Source organism: Mobula birostris, chromosome 19, assembly GCF_030028105.1.
Source record: "Mobula birostris isolate sMobBir1 chromosome 19, sMobBir1.hap1, whole genome shotgun sequence".
Taxonomy (NCBI): domain Eukaryota; kingdom Metazoa; phylum Chordata; class Chondrichthyes; order Myliobatiformes; family Myliobatidae; genus Mobula; species Mobula birostris.
Genome location: NC_092388.1, coordinates 2,253,385 through 2,271,090, shown reverse-complemented (window position 1 = coordinate 2,271,090; position 17,706 = coordinate 2,253,385). Strand labels below are relative to the sequence as shown.

The window sequence follows — 17,706 nt, the reverse complement described above, 5'->3', positions numbered from 1 at the left end:
CCTCCAATCACCTTAAAATTATGCCTCCTTTTCATTAGCCATTTCTGCCCTAGGAAAAAAGTTTCTGGCTGTCCACTTGACCTATGTCTCTTGTCACTTTGTAATCCTCTATCAAGTCACCTTTCATCTTCATTCGCTCCAAAGAGAAAAGCCCTAGCTCGTCCAAACTATTCTCCTAAGACACGCTCTCTACCCAGGCAGCATCCTGGTAAATCTTCTCTGCATCTCCCTAAAGTTTCCACATCCTTCCTATAATAACACAACTACAACAGATGACAGTTCCAATGTACTCCAATAGCTTTGAAATAAGACCAATAGCACATATATTACCCAAATTAAAAACAATTTGGCTTGCATTGTACTCTGTTTTGCAGCTGAGTTCAATCTCCCTAGGTGTTGAGGAGAACACAGATCAACATCCGGGCAGATGTACAGTAAGTACATAGAATCCGAACCCACAAAACCTCAGTTGACACTTTGGCCGAGACCCTTCATCAAGGAAGGTGATGAAGGATCTCGACAGGAAATGATGACTGTCCCTGAGCTGCTAGTTCCTGCAACATTTCGTCTGTTGTTGAACCTTGAAGTGATGGTCTTCAGGCCCCTGTACATCCTGCCCAATGGCAACAATGAGAAGGGAGCAAGAATCAGAAAGTGGGATCTTTGCTGGCGGATATCGCCTTAGTAATAGGTGACTTACTTCCCCTATGGTGAAGTCTGAGATAATTGAAAAACCTATTGTAGGTAGTGCAGTCTTCCTTCCACAGACAGGGCAGGAGATGCCTGACAGGGAAAACAGGTGGGTAGTTGGCTTGCTGAGGTGTTCCTTCTGACCTTGATGAAAAGATGGGAACCCAATGCAAGAACTGAAGGTTCTTAATTCCATACCAAATGCTCTTCTCCACTTCAAGGGGTCATGGGCTGGAGGTTCCCAGAAGTTAGTGCAGAAGGTACATTTCTGCAAGGCAGTTTCAATCGTACTCTTAAAGCTTCCTCTGACAGAATTCAGAACGAAGCAACAATGCCCTGGCACTGGGCATTGTCCAGTGTGGCCTGCCTAAAGTCAACATGGCTTAAATGGAGCCACAGTGCTGTAGATGGTTCCTGCTGAGGACACAGACAATGGTCCACATATTAGTCTCAGTGAATTTCGAGGATTGTGTGGAGACAGTACTGGAAGTATCTTTCAAGTGCCTCAGGATGCCTGCAGTACATAATCCAGGATTCACGAGGCATTTGGAACAGGAGGTGTGACTTTGCAAGTCTGGGAGTCCGGGGCCAAGGGCTAGAAGTCGTAGGTTTGTAAATGGCCCATCCTGCAGATGGAGGCCTGTCTGTGGTTGGATGTGCGGGACAGAGGGAAAGGGTTTTGTCTTACTGTTGTTTTGCTTGGTGGTTGTTGTTGCTTGTGTTATTCTTCAGAGCACTGTGGGCATGCTACATTGATGCTGGAATATGTGGCAACACTTGTCGGCTGCCCTCAGCACATCCTCAGGTTGTGCTGGTTGTTAATACAAACCATGCATTTCACTCTATGTTTCCATTATAGATCAATAAAACTGAAAGGTAAGTGGTGACAAACGTCCGTGATTAGCTGAATTTGAGGAGGATGTTCCACAGTCCTACCTGACTGACAGTGATGCCAGTAAGGTCACATATGCTAGCTAGTGCCACTTTCTTACTCTTTGCTAGTGAGGATCCCGCCCACCATGCCTTTAGATCGAAGGATTCCACACTCAGAACAGTCGAACGTTCTCCTTGCTTTTCTGATTTGTATCCTGTTGCATTCTGGCATACTGAGCATCAAGTCTGAAACCTGTTCAAAGTTTTGATTTCTCAGATTTGTCTGTTCTGGATTTATTGTTGTAGTAGGGCAGGACACTGCAGTAAGCACCCTTTCTCATGCTGAGTGATGTGTTCCTGCACCCCAATATGAGGTAGCATGATGCAGTCAGCATTACATCAATGCTTTTTCTTTGGAGCTGTACTAAAACACCTTCAAAAAGGCAGCATCCATCACTAAGGACCCTCATCACCCAGGGCATGGCCTCTTTTCATTGCTATCACCAAGGAGGTGACCAGAAGCCTGAAGGCACACATGCAACATTTCAGGAACAGCTCCCCAACTACCCCACCATAATCAAATTTTTGAGTAGACAATGAACTCATGTATACTACCTATTTTCCTCTCTTTTTGCATGCTATTTAAATACATAAAGATACATCTACACCCCCCCGTAGGAGAGGTGTGGCACAGGTGGCAGAGAAGGAGTACTAGGACGGGGAGTGGTGTGAGTGCTGCCACACCTGGCCCTGAGACACTAGGCAAGGTTATATGATTCTAGACAAATAATTTATTTATCATTACAGAATGTCTCTCTCGTGCTTCCCATTCCCTCCCTTTCATCTTCCCCTTTTCTCAACCATGATTCCCCTCTCCCTGCCCCCTTCCCACTCTCAGTCAACGATACAGACCCCCATCAGAATCAGGTTTATGCCAGTGATATTGAAGCTGATTTAGATTCTGATGTTAGTATCATAGTTATATTACTAATTAAACTGCCAAAGGCCTGGAATAACAAACTTGTAGGACAATTTCAAGTGCCACCATGGCTGTTTCAGTATTTGGCTTTACAGTAAACTAAAATAATCATAGTATTGGCATCCCACAACACTGAAACAGGCCCTTTGGCCTAATAAATCTGAAATAAAAGTGAGGATCTCAACAGTTGGTTTCAGTACATTAAAACATGGTCATCCAACCTGATCAATTTTTATAGGGGATGATACGATGTCATTCTTACCCATTTCAGCTCAGTTATAACTTTAATACAACTGTAAAGCCCCATCTTCCAAATGACAGGATGTAATTAACTGCTACAAAACAATGGTATTATGGGAGCATCATCACAACAGGCTTCAGTGTTGAGGTGTCCCAGTACCACTCTAATAGATACAGAGGAGGCAATATTATAATTAAATAATAATATTTAACAATAACAATTTAATATAATTAAATAATAACAATGAATGCACAAAGCCAGCATTCATTTCCCTTGCTTAAATGCCTGAGATGATGGTGCTAAGTAGCTTCTTCAACATCTGCAGATCTTCTAAAGGTGATTCCACAATGCCACTGGATGCAGGATTTCGATCCAGTTTGAACACCTCCATTATATCTGCCTTCATCACCGCCACAGGTGGTGCACTCTAGGCCTCACAGCTCTTTGTAAAAGAAAAACTTGCCCCTTTGAACTTACTCTCACTTTAAATGTCATGCCCCCTAGCATTAGACATTTCAACCCTGAAGATTAAAGATCAGCTTTATTTGTCACATGTACATCAAAACATACAGTGAAATGCATCGTTTGCATCAAACCAAATCAGTGAGGATTGTGCTGAGCGCCTAAAAGTGTTGCATGCATGCCCAAAACTTACTCACCATATTGCGCATGTCTTCGGAATAAGGGAGGAAACCCATGCAGTCACAGGGAGAACATATAAATTCGTTACAGACAACGCTGAGAATTGAACCCCAATCTTACAGCTGGTGCAGTAAAGTGATTGCACTTACCACTATGCTATTTTGCTGCTCTGGAAAAAATCTATCAGCTGTCTATTCTGTCCATGTCACTCACTTTCTTATAAACCTCCATCAGATTTCCCTTCAGTCTCCATCACTCCAAAGAATTCAACTGAAAGTTGTCCAATCTCTCCCTATAGCACATGCCCTCTAACCCTGGAAAACCTCTTCTGCACCTTTTCCTAAGCCTCCACATCTTTCCTATAATGGGCAGACTAGAACAAAATGCAATGCACCAAATGTGGCATAACTAGTTTTACAAAACTACAAGAAAACTTCCTGACTCTGGGAACACAATTCCTTAAACAACAAAGGCAAGCATGCCATATGCCTTCTTTTCCACCGTATCAACACATGTAACCACTTTCAGGAAACTGTGGACTTGGACCTTAAGATCCCTCTGCTCATCAACACACAAGGGCCTTGAGATGGTTTATCTGTCTGCCAACTTCGACCTTCACGTATAGGTATTGCAACTCCCTTTGCACTGTCGCTCTCTGTTATTTTGCAACTTAATAATCTTCTTTGTTCACACATAGTTGCATTGGCCAAATTTTCACCTGTTCACTGACCCCACTGATAACCCTCTGTGAGCAGGTTATATCCTGTTCACAGCTCGCTTTTCTATCTATTGTCATGTCAGCTGCAAATATGGCTACAGTACATTCTCTTCCTTCAAATTACCATACATCCTCTGAACAGCTGTGGTCCCAGCACTGATCCTTGTGGCATCTCCATGGTCGCACATTGCCAAACTGAAAATTAACTTCCTATCCCTACTTTTGTTTCCTACTAGTCAGACAATCCTCAATCTACTTGCCCGCCATTTATTTACCTGCATTTTTTGTTGTGAGGTACATCATCTTTTTCTTCTTTTTACCAGTTATCATTCCACAAAATGGCCCTGAAGAAAGATTGAAACAGAATTTGAGACAATTAATTATTTTTCCATTATATTCACAAGCATTTATAAACACTGTGACGAGAATACACATAAATTAAGATGTTTGCTGGCCTGGGCTAGCACCAGTGGCATCAGCAGTTGGTCTGCCACCTGTCCTCAGGGGAAGGGAGAGATAAGGAACACAATGAAGCAGCATTTGGAGATGTTAATGAAGGAGCCATCAGTCTGGGTATTGTCAAGATTGGCTCCCCCTTTGAACCCTGAACTGTTTGAAGTGATGGACAGGCGATACCCCAGCAGGGGGATAAACAGGGACAGGTTCGCTGAGGCAACACACACGACACCACGAGGTAACGAGACCCTGGAAGCGGTGCCCCCCCCCCACAAGTGGTGGGAGTCGTTTGGAAGGCTGGTTGCGGAACCAAGCCTTAGACGCACAGGGCGGAAAGGTACGATCAGCAGGAACCCGGTGTGTGTCCGCCCTTGCTTGGGTGCCGGGTTCACTGCAGAGGATCGACCGCATCTGGAGGAGGGGTCATAGTCGGTGACCTCAGGTGACATCACAAAGGACTCGCCCGAAAGCTGCTTGTGAGCAATATCGTAGGTCTGTGTGTGGAAGCCGTTTTGAATGATCATTCGTTCTTGTTCTCTCTCTCCTTCCCCCCACATTGTCCATCGCCATGGCAATGATTACTGCGAACTGAACTAAATTGAACTGGACTTTGTGTCACTTTGAAATTGGTCATTTACCCTTAGACAACGATAGAGCATGATTGATCCTGTTATCTTAATTCTGTGCACGTGTGTTTATCATTGCTGAACTGTTGCATTTATTATCCTTTCGTTTACCGTGTTGCTTGTTTCTTTAATAAAACTTTCTTAGTTCTAGTAATCCAGACTCCAACTGAGTGATCCATTTCTGCTGGTTTGGCAACCCAGTTACGGGGTACGTAACATAAGTGGGGTTCTCGTCCGCGATTTTGAACGCTAAATTTGGGACGGAGTAAATTGATTGGGTCAAAATTCCCGAAAGAAAGAAAAGACAAACAGCAGAAATGGAGGCTGAGGAATTTATAAAGGCGCCAACCTTGGAGGCATTAGAGGATGCCAGGAAATCGGAATTGGTAGCTGTGGCCAAACGGTTGAATCTTGCTAAGGGGAAGTCGACAATGAGGAGAGAGGAGATACACAGAGCTATCATAGAGCACTATGTATCAAAAGGTGTGTTTCCCCAAGGCGAGCTGGAGGTGGTGTCTATTGAAAAACCTGCTGGAGACGCGGTACAGGTGCAGCTTGAAAAACTGAGACTCGAGCACGAGTTCCGGGTATGGCAGTTGGAGCGAGAAGAGAAAGAGAGGGACAGACAGTTACAGCGAGAAGAGCAGGAGAGAGAGTTAGAAAGGCAAGAGAGAGAGAGACAGTTGCAGCAGTTGGAGAAACAGAGGGAAAGGGAATTCAAGCTGGAGAAGTTAAGGTTAAGGGCAGAGCAGGGGCTCGTGCCGAACCAAGGTGGAGGGTTCCGGGCAACCCAGGAGGTTAGGCTGGTTCCCCCATTTGACGATACCGACGCGGATCGGTACTTTCTCCATTTCGAAAAAGTGGCTATGTCAGGACTGGCCGAGGGATAAGTGGGCTGTTTTACTTCAGAGTGTACTGAAAGGGAAAGCCCAAGAAGCTTACTCAGCTTTGTCCGCGGAAGATGCCCAGAGGTATGAGGTGGTGAAAGAGGCCATCCTCAGGATTTATGAGTTGGTCCCAGAGGCATACCGGCAGAGGTTCCGGAATGCGAGGAAGCAGTGGGACCGCACGTATTTGGAGTTTGCCCGTGAGATGCAGACATATTGTAAGCGTTGGTGCGCCTCAAAGGGGGTAGAGGGGGATTATGACAGACTGCTACAGCTGATCCTGATTGAGCAGTTTAAAGGTTGTGTCCCTGAGGGTATGAGACCCTACCTAGATGAGAAAGAGGCAGCCACGTTAGCCGCAACTGCTAAGTTAGCGGATGAGTATGCGTTGACGCATAAAATGAAGTTTGCCCCGAGTAAAGGCTACCAGAAGGGTAGTCAGGACGGCGGGGCGAGTCCGCCGGAAAAGTCAGAAAGTAAGCTGGGGACGAGTGAGAAGGATAAGGTAGACCGGGAGCAGTCTGGCAGCAAGTCTCCTGGGGTCGTCTGTTATAATTGCGGGAAAGTCGGACACTTTGTGTCCAGGTGCTTTGCCCCAAAGAAGGAGACAGGAAAAGGGAAGACAGCGATTTTGACTGGCTGTATCGAGCTGTTAAGCGAACCACTAGGGAAGGACAGGTCTGCCAAAGTTCAGGAAGGGTGCGAGAGGTTTATCTCGGCCGCATTGGTGTCAGTGAAGGAGGGGTTAAAACCAGTTCCAGTGCGGATCTGGAGAGACACGGGAGCGTGTCAGTCACTAATACTGAAGAGTGTATTAGAGTTTAGCTCAGAGACCCGGACTGGGGAGGTCAAGGGCAAAGGTGTTGGGGAAGGGACAGAGTCAGTCCCTTTGCACCAGATACACTTACAAAACAACCTGGTCTCTGGACTAGTCACGATCGGGGTGAGGTCTGAATTACCAATGAAAGGCGTGGAAGTCTTGCTCGGTAATGACCTCGCCGGGGGAATCATGTTCCCAGTCGTGAGATTGGCAGGTCAGCCTGCCAGCATTGAGGCCCCGCCCATGGACTCACAGGTTCATCATGGGGCTGCGGTGGTAAATTTAGCTGAAATGTTTCTGCCAACCTTGTACGGGAAAGGGGTAGAAAATGAAAAGAAGGAGTGTAGTGAGACAAGAGGTAGTGAGGGAGCTGGGACAGACGTAGCATTAGCCAGGAAAGAATTTGTGCAGACGCGGGAGTGAGACGAGGGGCTGATGGTTTCGACAGAGACAGCTCTCTCTGACACAAACTCCACAAGGGAACTAGTAGGCTATTGTGTGGGGGAGGAAGTGCTAAGGAAGCAAGGGAGACCAAGTACCATGTCCGCAGATGAGGAGTGGGGGGTGGTGCAAAAGAGTTATGGGGATGAGGTTTTTAACCTGGCCCACGAGGTACCCCCCGGTGGACATTTTGCGGTACTGGAGGGAACAGTTGGTGGAACCATGAAAGAGGTTTACCAGCTGCCCAGGGGGAAGGATGTTATTGATTATGACCGACGCGAACTGAGACGGTCACAGGCTTTTGATATGCTAACAAATCTAGTCGGGGTTAGCGTGGAAATCAATGAAGCTAGGGTCCCCCCGATAAGAGAGAAAAATCATTTTGAAAAGATGAGTATGGTATCGACTAGATGGGAGAAGGCTATTGTTTTGGCCAGGTCTGCTGATAAGGTCTCTCCCTTAACCCCCGAACAAAGCGACTCTTTAGGAGAAGTAATTAAACGACTCGCACCTGTGTGTTTGATTGTCCCGAGGCGATGCAAAGAACTGGGACGTTGGGTGGTGTCTGTTAAATAGGTCAGCCTAGTAAGCAACATCCATATAGAATGAGTAATTCAGTGACTAAAGGGCTGACGAACACAGAGGTGTGTATTGGCAATTTAATACGGCTGTCTGAAGCCAGCTTGATAGTGAACCTTGAAAAAAATTAGTTCGGCCACACAAAGGTCACTTACCTGGGAACTGTGGTGACACAGGGGCAGCTGGCAGCGATGCAAGCTACAGTGCAGGCTATCGCTGACCTCCCAACCCCGACAGACAAGAGGGCCCTCAGAAGGCTCTTGGAGATGGTGGGGTACTGTAGGAAGTTTTGCAATAACTCTGCGGTCACTACCCCTCCCCCTCCCACTAAGCCCTTGCGAGAGAAAACTAAGTCGGAATGGGACGACCCTTGTTATTGTGGTCCGGGACAAAACCAAATGAGAGGTTACATTGATCGCAATTCATCAGTGTTTTTGGCCACTATGAAGTTTGCTAAGTTGGAGCCTGGTCTAAGGGATTATAAATAACACATATAAAAGGGACAGAAAATGTGATGGCTGACTGTCTGTCAGGCGTTGACAACTTCAAATTCTCTGTATTAGCCAAATAGCTGATAAAGATGTATATTTGTGTGTATCAAATAATGTACTCATGTTTGTAATTTTTACCCCGGTAAAAATCCTTAAAGGGGGGAAGTGTGACGAGAATACACATAAATTAAGATGTTTGCTGGCCTGGGCTAGCACCAGCGGCATCAGCAGTTGGTCTGCCACCTGTCCTCAAGGGAGGGAGAGATAAGGAACACAATGAAGCAGCATTTGGAGATGTTAATGAAGGAGCCATCAGTCTGGGTATTGTCAAGATTGGCTCCCCCTTTGAACCCTGAACTGTTTGAAGTGATGGACAGGCGATACCCCAGCAGGGGGATAAACAGGGACAGGTTCGCTGAGGCAACACACACATGACACCACGAGATAACGAGACCCTGGAAGCGGTGCCCCCCCCCCACAAGTGGTGGGAGTCGTTTGGAAGGCTGGTTGCGGAACCAAGCCTTAGACGCACAGGGCGGAAAGGTACGATCAGCGGGAACCCGGTGTGTGTCCGCCCTTGCTTGGGTGCCGGGTTCACTGCAGAGGATCGACCGCATCTGGAGGAGGGGTCACAGTCGGTGACCTCAGGTGACATCACAAAGGACTCGCCCGAAAGCTGCTTGTGAGCAATATCGCAGGTCTGTGTGTGGAAGCCGTTTTGAATGATCATTCGTTCTTGTTCTCTCTCTCCTTTCCCCCACATTGTCCATCGCCATGGCAATGATTACTGCGAACTGAACTAAACTGAACTGGACTTTGTGTCACTTGGAAATTGGTCATTTACCCTTAGACAACGATAGAGCTTGATTGATCCTGTTATCTTAATTCTGTGCACATGTGTGTTTATCATTGCTGAACTGTTGCATTTATTATCCTTTCGTTTACTGTGTTGCTTGTTTCTTTAATAAAACCTTCTTAGTTCGAGTAATCCAGACTCTAACTGAGTGATCCATTTCTGCTGGTTTGGCAACCCAGTTACGGGGTACGTAACAACACCTTATGTCAATCTCTAAAGAGCAACACTAAAAAGCTCACCAGAGGAACCTGAGAGATCCCAGTCCCGTTTAACAAAGGCTTTCCTTTTTTCTTCCAACATCTGGCTGGGAATTAGACCTGCACTTCCTCCTCCCTTCATGTGAAAAGCCTGAAATGAAACACAACTAGTCCAATTAGTTCATTGGAGTCATGGTATTTACAAAGTCAAAGTCATACACCACCAAAGCATGCCTTTCATAGACCACCGGCTCTGCATCTGTTATCACACACCCATTTACATAAGACCATAAGGTATAGGAGCAGAAGCAGGCCATTTGGCCCACCAAGTCTGCTCTGCAATTGGCTGATCCAACTCTTCCAGTCATCCCCACTCCTCTGCCTTTTCCCCATACCCTTTGATGCCCTGGCTAATCAAGAACCTATCTATCTCTGCCTTAAATACACCCAATGACTTGGCCTCCACAGACATTCATGGCAACAAATTTCACAGATTTACCACCCTCTGACTGAAGTAATTTCTCCACATCTCTGTTCTAAATGGACGTCCTTCAATCCTGAAGTTGTGCCCTCTTGTCCTGGACTCCTCTACCATGGGAAATAACTTTGCCATATCTAATCTGTTCAGGCCTTTTAATATTCAGAATGTTTCTATGAGATCCCCCTTCATTCTCCTGAACTTCAGGGAATACAGCCCAAGAGCTGTCAGACGTTCCTCATATGGTAACCCTTTCATTCCTGGAATCATTCTCGTGAATCTTCTCTGAACCCTCTCCAATGTCAGTATACCCTTTCTAAAATAAGGAGCTCAAAATTGCACACAATATTCCAAGTGTGGTCTCACGAATGCCTTATAGAGCCTCAACATCACATCCCTGCTTTTATATTCTATACCTCTAGAAAGGAACGCCAACATTGCATTCACCTTCTTCCCACTGACTCGACCTGCAGGTTAACCTTTAGAGTATCTTGCACAAGGACTCCCAAGTCCCTTTGCATCTCTGCATTTTGAATTCTGTCGCCATCTAAATAATAGTCTGCCCTTTTATTTCTTCCACCAAAGTGCATGACCATACACTTTCCAACATTGTATTTCGTTTGCCACTTCTTTGCCCATTCCCCTAAATTATCTAAGTCTCTGTTTCCTCAACACTACCCGCTCCTCCATTTATCTTTGTATCATCAGCAAATTTAGCCACAAATTCATTAATCCCATAGTCCAAACCATTGACATACATCATAAAAAGCAGCGGTCCCAACACGGACCCCTGTGGAACTCCAGTGGTAACCGGCAGCCAGGCAGATAGGAGCCCTTTATTCCCACTCTCTGTTTTCTGCCGACCAGCCAATGCTCCACGTATGCTAGTAACTCCCCTGTAATTCCATGGGCTCATATCTTGCTAAGCAGCCTCATGTGCGGCACTTTGTCAAAGGCCTTCTGAAAATCCAAGTACACCACGTCTACTGCATCTCCTTTGTCTACCCTGCTAGTAATTTCCTCAAAAAAATTGCAGTAGGTTAGCCAGGCAGGATTTTCCTTTCAGGAAACCATGCTGGCTTTGGCCTATCTTGTCATATGCCTCCAGGTATTCCGTAATCTTATCCCTAACAATCGATTCCAACAACTTCCCAACCACTGATGTCAGGCTAACGGGTCTATAGTTTCCTTTCTGCTGCCTCCCACCCTTCTTAAATAGCGGAGTAACATTTGCAATTTTACATACTTGTGGTGGCAGGGGGCAGGGTAGTGTAATGCTATTAGTGCCGCTCCCCAGGTTCAATTGCCGACGCTTTCAGTAAGGAGTTTGTACGCTCCCCGGATAACCGAGTGGGTTTGTACGTTCCCTGCATGTTAGTAGACTGGTCACAAGGTGTGTGGGTTAATAGATTACTTGGTCACAAGGTGTACGGGTTAGTAGATTAATTGGTCAAAAGGCATACGGGTTGGTAGATTAATTGGTCACAAGGTGTGTGGGTTAGTAGATTAATTGGTCACAAGGTGTGTGGGTTAGTAGATTAATTGGTCACAAGGCGTACGGGTCGGTAGACCAACTGGTCACAAGGTGTACGGGTCGGTAGATTAATTGGTCACAAGGTGTACGGGACAGTAGATTAATTGGTCACAAAGTGTACGGGTTAGTAGACTAATTGGTCACAAGATGTACGGGTCGGTAGACCAATTGGTCACAAGGTGTACATCCACCATAAATGCTGCCTGGGCAGGGCGGAAAGCATTATCAAGGACGCACCTCACCCTAACCATGGACTTTTTACTCTCCTCCCATCTGGTAGGTGCTACAGGAGCCTCCGCTCCCGCACCAGCAGGCACAGAAAGAGCTTCTTCCCTGAGGTGGTGACCCTGCTGAACCTTACATCACAGCGCTAAGCAGTATTGTACCCATATTGTACTGTCTCAGTACTTTTATATTTGTGTGCTGTAGTACTTACTTTTTTATTCACAGTTATTTTGTAAATAACACTATTCTTTGCATTTCTGGTCAGATGCTAACTGCATTTCATTGGTTTTGTATCTGTACTCGGCACAATGACAATAAAGTTGAATCTAATCTAATCTAATCTAATTAAGGTACCTCATACTTGGTGCTTTCTACCACTAGCAATATTTGTAAGTTTCAAGTTTATGAAAGGCATTGAGAAGAAACACTATTCTGTCAAATATCAATCTCTTTTCCCACATGGATGTTGCCCAACTTGCTGAATATTTCCATAACCGTCATATTTCTGTCATCTACGTTTTTTTTGCACTTGAAGAGTTAGAATTGGTCTTTCAGAAATTAGTGAATCCTGGAAAACTCTACTGAAAGGTCAGATAATACATTTCCTAACTGGGAATTCGATATAGGTTTAAAGAGGCTTATCAATGCACAGAGAGAATAGAATTCCAGTTGACCATCCCAGCTAAAAGGCCTGGATCAGCACAAAGTGACTGTGTTTTGTGCTACAAATTCTATCATTTTCTAGTTTAGCATTCGAGCCAAAAGTCAGATCCACCAAAAACATCAAAATCTATCTGAAATGTCAATTTATGTCTGGCTAAATTTGGTCTGTACTTCTTCCACTTGGCAATTCATTAAACAGTCACAGAAGCTATAATAAACTCTCTAGGTTCTAACTTCACCAACAGCAAAGTCAAAGGTGGTTGTGATCCCTTGTGCTAGACTCCAGATGGGAAATATTTTCCTAGTATCTATCCTGTTGAACCTCTTGGAATTTTGTATGCTTCAATAAGGCCACATCTCCTTCTTCTAAACCCTATAGAACCCAGGCCTAACCTACTTAATCTCACCTCATATCCATGCTGACTCATTTCAGGAACCTGCTGGTGACCTTCTGCTGCACTCCCTTTACAGCAGGCGTTCCCAATCTGGGATCCACAGATGCCCCCGTTTAATGGCATTGGTCCATGACATAAAAAAAGGTTGGGAACCCCTGTCCCAGAACATGTATATTCTATTTTAGTTACAATAAGTTAAAATTCACACCATCATCCATCCAGGCACATTCTCACCAAGGGGCAATAATTGTTGTAAGGCATTTTGACTCTTGGAATCAAATCCTCCAACAATAAACATCAACATTCAAAGTGCCTTCCAAGTTGGCCACTGCAGTTACACAACGAAAAAAGGCAATGTGCAACTTTGGCAGATGAAAGGAAATTATAAACCAGTTAGCCTGACTTCAATGGTTAGGAAGATCCTGGAGTCCATTATTAAGGAAGAGGTTTTGGGGTACTTGGAGGCACATGATAAAAGTAGGCTGAAGCCAGCATGGTTCTCTTAAAGGAAAATCTTGCCTGACAAATCAGTTGGAACTTTTTGAGGAAATAATAGGCAAGATAGACAAAGGAGAGTAAGTGGATTTTGTTTACTTGAATTTTCAGAAAGCTTTGACAAGGTGGCGCAAATGAGGCTCCTTTAACAAAATAAGAGCCCATGGTATTACTGGAAAGATATTAGCATGGATAGAAGATTGGCTGGCTGGCAGGAGGAAAAGGAGACAGGATTAAGGAGGCCTATTCTGGTTGGCTGCCAGTGACAAGTGGTGTTCTGCAAGGTCAATATTGGGACTGATTCTTTTCATATTAAATGTCAATGATTTGGATGATAGAACTGATGGTTTTGTAGCCAGGCTTGCAGACAGTATAAGGATAGGTAGAGGGATATTAGTGTTGCAGAAGGACTTGGACAGATTACAAGAATGGGCAAAGTAGTAGCAGATGGAATAAGATGGAGGGAAGTGTATGGTCGTGCACTTCGACAGAAGGAACAAAGAGTAGACTATTTTCTAAACAGAGAAAATTCAAAAATCTGTGTTGCAAAGGGATTTGGGAGTCCTTGTGCAGATTTCCCTAAAGTTTAACTTGTAGGCTGAATCAGTAGTAACGGTGGCAAATGTAATGTTAGCATTCATTTTGAGAAGACTAGAATATTCTTATATAGGATGTGATGCTGAGGATTGGCCACACAGCACTTGATGATCTGGTGTTCCAGGAAGATGGTGACATGTTTGAATGCAGTGGCCCCTCAAGGGCCATTCAAAAGTGTACTTTTCTTTTTAAATTTTTTTTTTGATGATCATAAGACTATGCTGGACTCCAAGAACTACGGCATAGCAGATCTACCGCATGAGTGATCTGGTCGTTGCTCGGAGCAACTGGCTGGGGTGTTGAATGTTCCAAAGGACAGGCCGGAGGACGAGAAGCCCATGGTCGGGCCAGAGACATGAAAGGGTTAACTTATGAGGAGCGATGGCTCTGGGCCTGTAGACGTTGGAATTTAGAGCAATGTGAGGGAATCACATTGAAACCTATCAAAACTACAGACAAGGCCTAGAGAGAATGGATGTGGAGAAGATGTTTTCTATAGTGGATGAGTCTAGGACAAGAGAATACAATCAGAGTCAGAATCTGGTTTATTATCATCGGCATGTGACGTGAAATTTGTTAACTTAGCAGCAGCAGTTCAATGCAATACAGAATATAGCAGACAGAGAGAATAATAAATAAAATAAAACATAATAACAAAACAAGTAAATCCATTATGTATATTGAATAGATTTTTTAAAATGTGCAAAAACAGAAATACTGTATATTAAAAAAAGTGAGGTAGTGTCCAAGGGTTCAATGTCCATTTAGGAATTTGATGGCAGAGGGGAAGAAGCTGTTCCTGAATCACTGAGTGTGTGCCTTCAGGCTTCTGTATCTTCTACCTGATGGTAACAGTGAGAAAAGGGCATGCCCTGGGTGCTGGAGGTCCTTAATAATGGATGCTGCCTTTCTGCGACACCGCTCCTTAAAGGACATCCATTCAGAACAGAGGTGAGGAGGAATGTCTTTAGACCGAGGGTAGTAAATTTGTGGAATTTACTGCCAAGGAGGCAATTCATTGGAGGCCACATCACCAAGTATAATTAAAGCAGAAGTTGATAGGTTCTTGGTCAGCCAGGGCATCAAAGGTTACAAAGAGAAGGCAGAAGAATGGGGTTGAGAAGGATAATAAATCAGCCACGATGGTATGGTGGGGCAGACTCAATGGGATGTGTGGCCTAATTCTGCTTCTATGTCTTATTGTCTAACATTCATGTCCTTTTGAAAATCTATATTTCCCAGTCACTATTTAACAGAGGAAGTTGTTGGAAGATGCAAAGGTAATATGCTGTGTCTTTACACAGTTGTAATAGCCCAAACTTCTATTAAAATGTGTTATTCTTTTTTGGGGGTTTGGATAAGACAAAAAGACTGCATTTTTACTGGATAGTTTAAGACTTACAGAAAAATGTATATTAGAATATTTCTCAACTCCATTAAAGTGAAAGTTGAGCCAACCTGCCACCAGTTGAGATCTTCTCGATTCACAACTTGAAGGATGTCCCCTCTAGAAAACTTCAACCCTGCATCTTTGCATGGGATTAAACTGTCATTGGCCGGATTGTAATCAAAATGGCATTTCACAAAGACCTGCAAAAGATTGTAATAAAATTATTATTGTTAGTTTTATTTAGATACAGGCCCTTATGGGCCAATGAGCCTGCACCACCCAATCACACCCACTAACTTGTCTGTACTTGGAATATGTGCGGAACTGGAAGACTTGGTAGAAACCCACGCAGTAACGAGGAGGCCGTACAAATTCCTTACAGACAGCAGCAAAAATTGACTAAATTGAATAAATATATATAATTATTCTAACAGGTTGCAAAGTTTTGCAGTTTTGCATTACTGGAAATGAGGAAACATCTGGCCCAAATGAGCTGTATTTCAGGATCCTTGAATGAAGCATTGAAATTGGTAGTATGAATCAATGGAGTTGGAAACAGAGCTGATGGATTTTCATCAAGATGAAAATTTAATAATCAGATTTATATTGCAGAGAAGGAAGAGATGCAAGGAACAAAAGCAGTGGTAGAATGGAAACAAACAGACATCTTTGTTTAATTAATTTGATGGGATTCCTGTGTGTCTGACAAGGCCAGTATTTACCGCCCATTCCCCAACTGCTTTTGGGAAACTGGTGGTGAGTTGCCTTCCCTAACTGCTATGGTAATTCTGGTGACGGTTAAGATCAAATGGTGGGGAGTTATAGGGTTAAAATCCAATGTGACAGTGCTCTGACAGTGCTGTTGGGTGGGGAGTACAAGGACTGTGATCCAATTATGATTAAGGAGTGTCAATGGAATTCTAAGTCGGGATGGTACAGAATGTGTGGTTGCACTGTAATGTCAGAGTCATTGAGCTCTACAGCACAAAGATGATGGGGGTGGGGGATCTCATTACAACCTTTCAAATGTTGAAAGGCCTGGACAGAGTAAATATGGTAAGGTTGCTTCCCATGGTAGGGGAAGTCTAGGACAAGAGGGCACAGCCTCAGGATAGAGGGGCATTCATTTAAGACAGAGATGCAGAGAAATTTCTTTAGCCAGAGGGAGGTGAATTTATGGAATTTATTACCACAGGCAGCTTGTAAAGGCCAGGTCATTGGGTCTATTTAAGGCAGAGCTTGATATGTTTTGATGGGACATGGCATCAAAGGCTACGGGGAGAAGGCCGGGGATAGGGCTCAGGAGGGGAAAAAAGGATCAGCCATGATTGAATGGCAGAGCAGACGCCATCGGCCAAGTGACCTAATTCTGCTCCTATGTCTTACGGTCTTAAGTGACGGTGCTCCGACAGTGCTATTGGGTGGGGAGTTCCAGGATTAAGATCCAATGATGATTAAAGAGTGGCAATGGAATTCTAAGTCAGGATGGTGCAGAATATGTGGGTTAGTGCCAGAATATGTGGTTGCACCATAATGTTTTAGAGCCATAGAGCTCTACAGCACAAAAAAGGAAGCACTTCGGTTTATCTACTCAATGCCGAACCATTAACCTGCCTAGTTCCATTGACCCTCACCCAAACCATAGACTTCCATACCCCTCCCACTCATATACTTATCAAAATTTCTCTTAAGTGTTGAAATCAAATCGGCATCCACCACTTGCACTAGCAGTTCATTTCACACTCTCACCACCCTCTGTGCGAAGAGGTTCCCCCCTCAGGTTCCGCTTAAACATTTCACCTTTTACTCTTGACCCATGACCTCTAGTTCTAGTCTCATCCAACCTCAGTTCTCAGGGCTAATGTGCTTTGATGTACACGTGATAAATAAATCTGAATCTAAACTTGGGAAGGAATCAGCAGATGGGGGTGCTCTCATACACCTGCTGTCCTTGGTAGGAGGAGGGACAGCTTTGGGAGAAGTTTTCAGAGGAAGTAACATTAATACATTTTGTTGATGATACCTACTGTGTCCTTGTGGGGTAGGGAACGAATGTTCAGGTTGGTCAGTAAGTTCTTTGTTCATGACAACATGAGCTGGAGCTCAACTCGTTCTGGCAAATGGAGAGCACCATGTTTTTAACTAGCTCCTTGGAAAGATTTTGGGGGCAGGATATCCACCCTTGGTATTACTCTAATAGCCACCGTATTCATGTGGCTAGTTTTATTCATTTCCTGGCCAATGTAACCCCTAGGATGTTAATGGTGGGGCACTCAGTGTTTTAAGTGCTAAGGGTGGTTAGACTCTCTCTTTTTTGAGATCATTCCCTCACCCTTTTGTCTAAATGACATAAGCAACAACACCACCCAAACCAAATCAGAGTTCTGTAGAACTCTGCCTTCTAACATTCCAACATATGCACTGAAATGTCAC

The 17,706-nt window shown here is 44.4% G+C and overlaps 1 protein-coding gene across 7 annotated transcripts in view; it reads right to left on the bottom strand.

Annotated features, from left to right (window-relative positions):
* LOC140212381 (protein PALS2-like) overlaps positions 1-17,706 on the bottom strand; it is a 205,656-nt gene that overhangs the window by 11,051 nt on the left and 176,899 nt on the right. For all 7 annotated transcript variants that reach the window (XM_072283114.1, XM_072283113.1, XM_072283120.1 and 4 more), the window contains 3 exons: positions 15,342-15,473; positions 9,539-9,647; positions 4,419-4,487 (listed from right to left, as the gene is read on the bottom strand). In XM_072283114.1, coding sequence (XP_072139215.1) covers positions 4,419-4,487; positions 9,539-9,647; positions 15,342-15,473 — 310 coding nt within the window. The remainder of the gene's footprint in view (positions 1-4,418; positions 4,488-9,538; positions 9,648-15,341; positions 15,474-17,706) is intronic.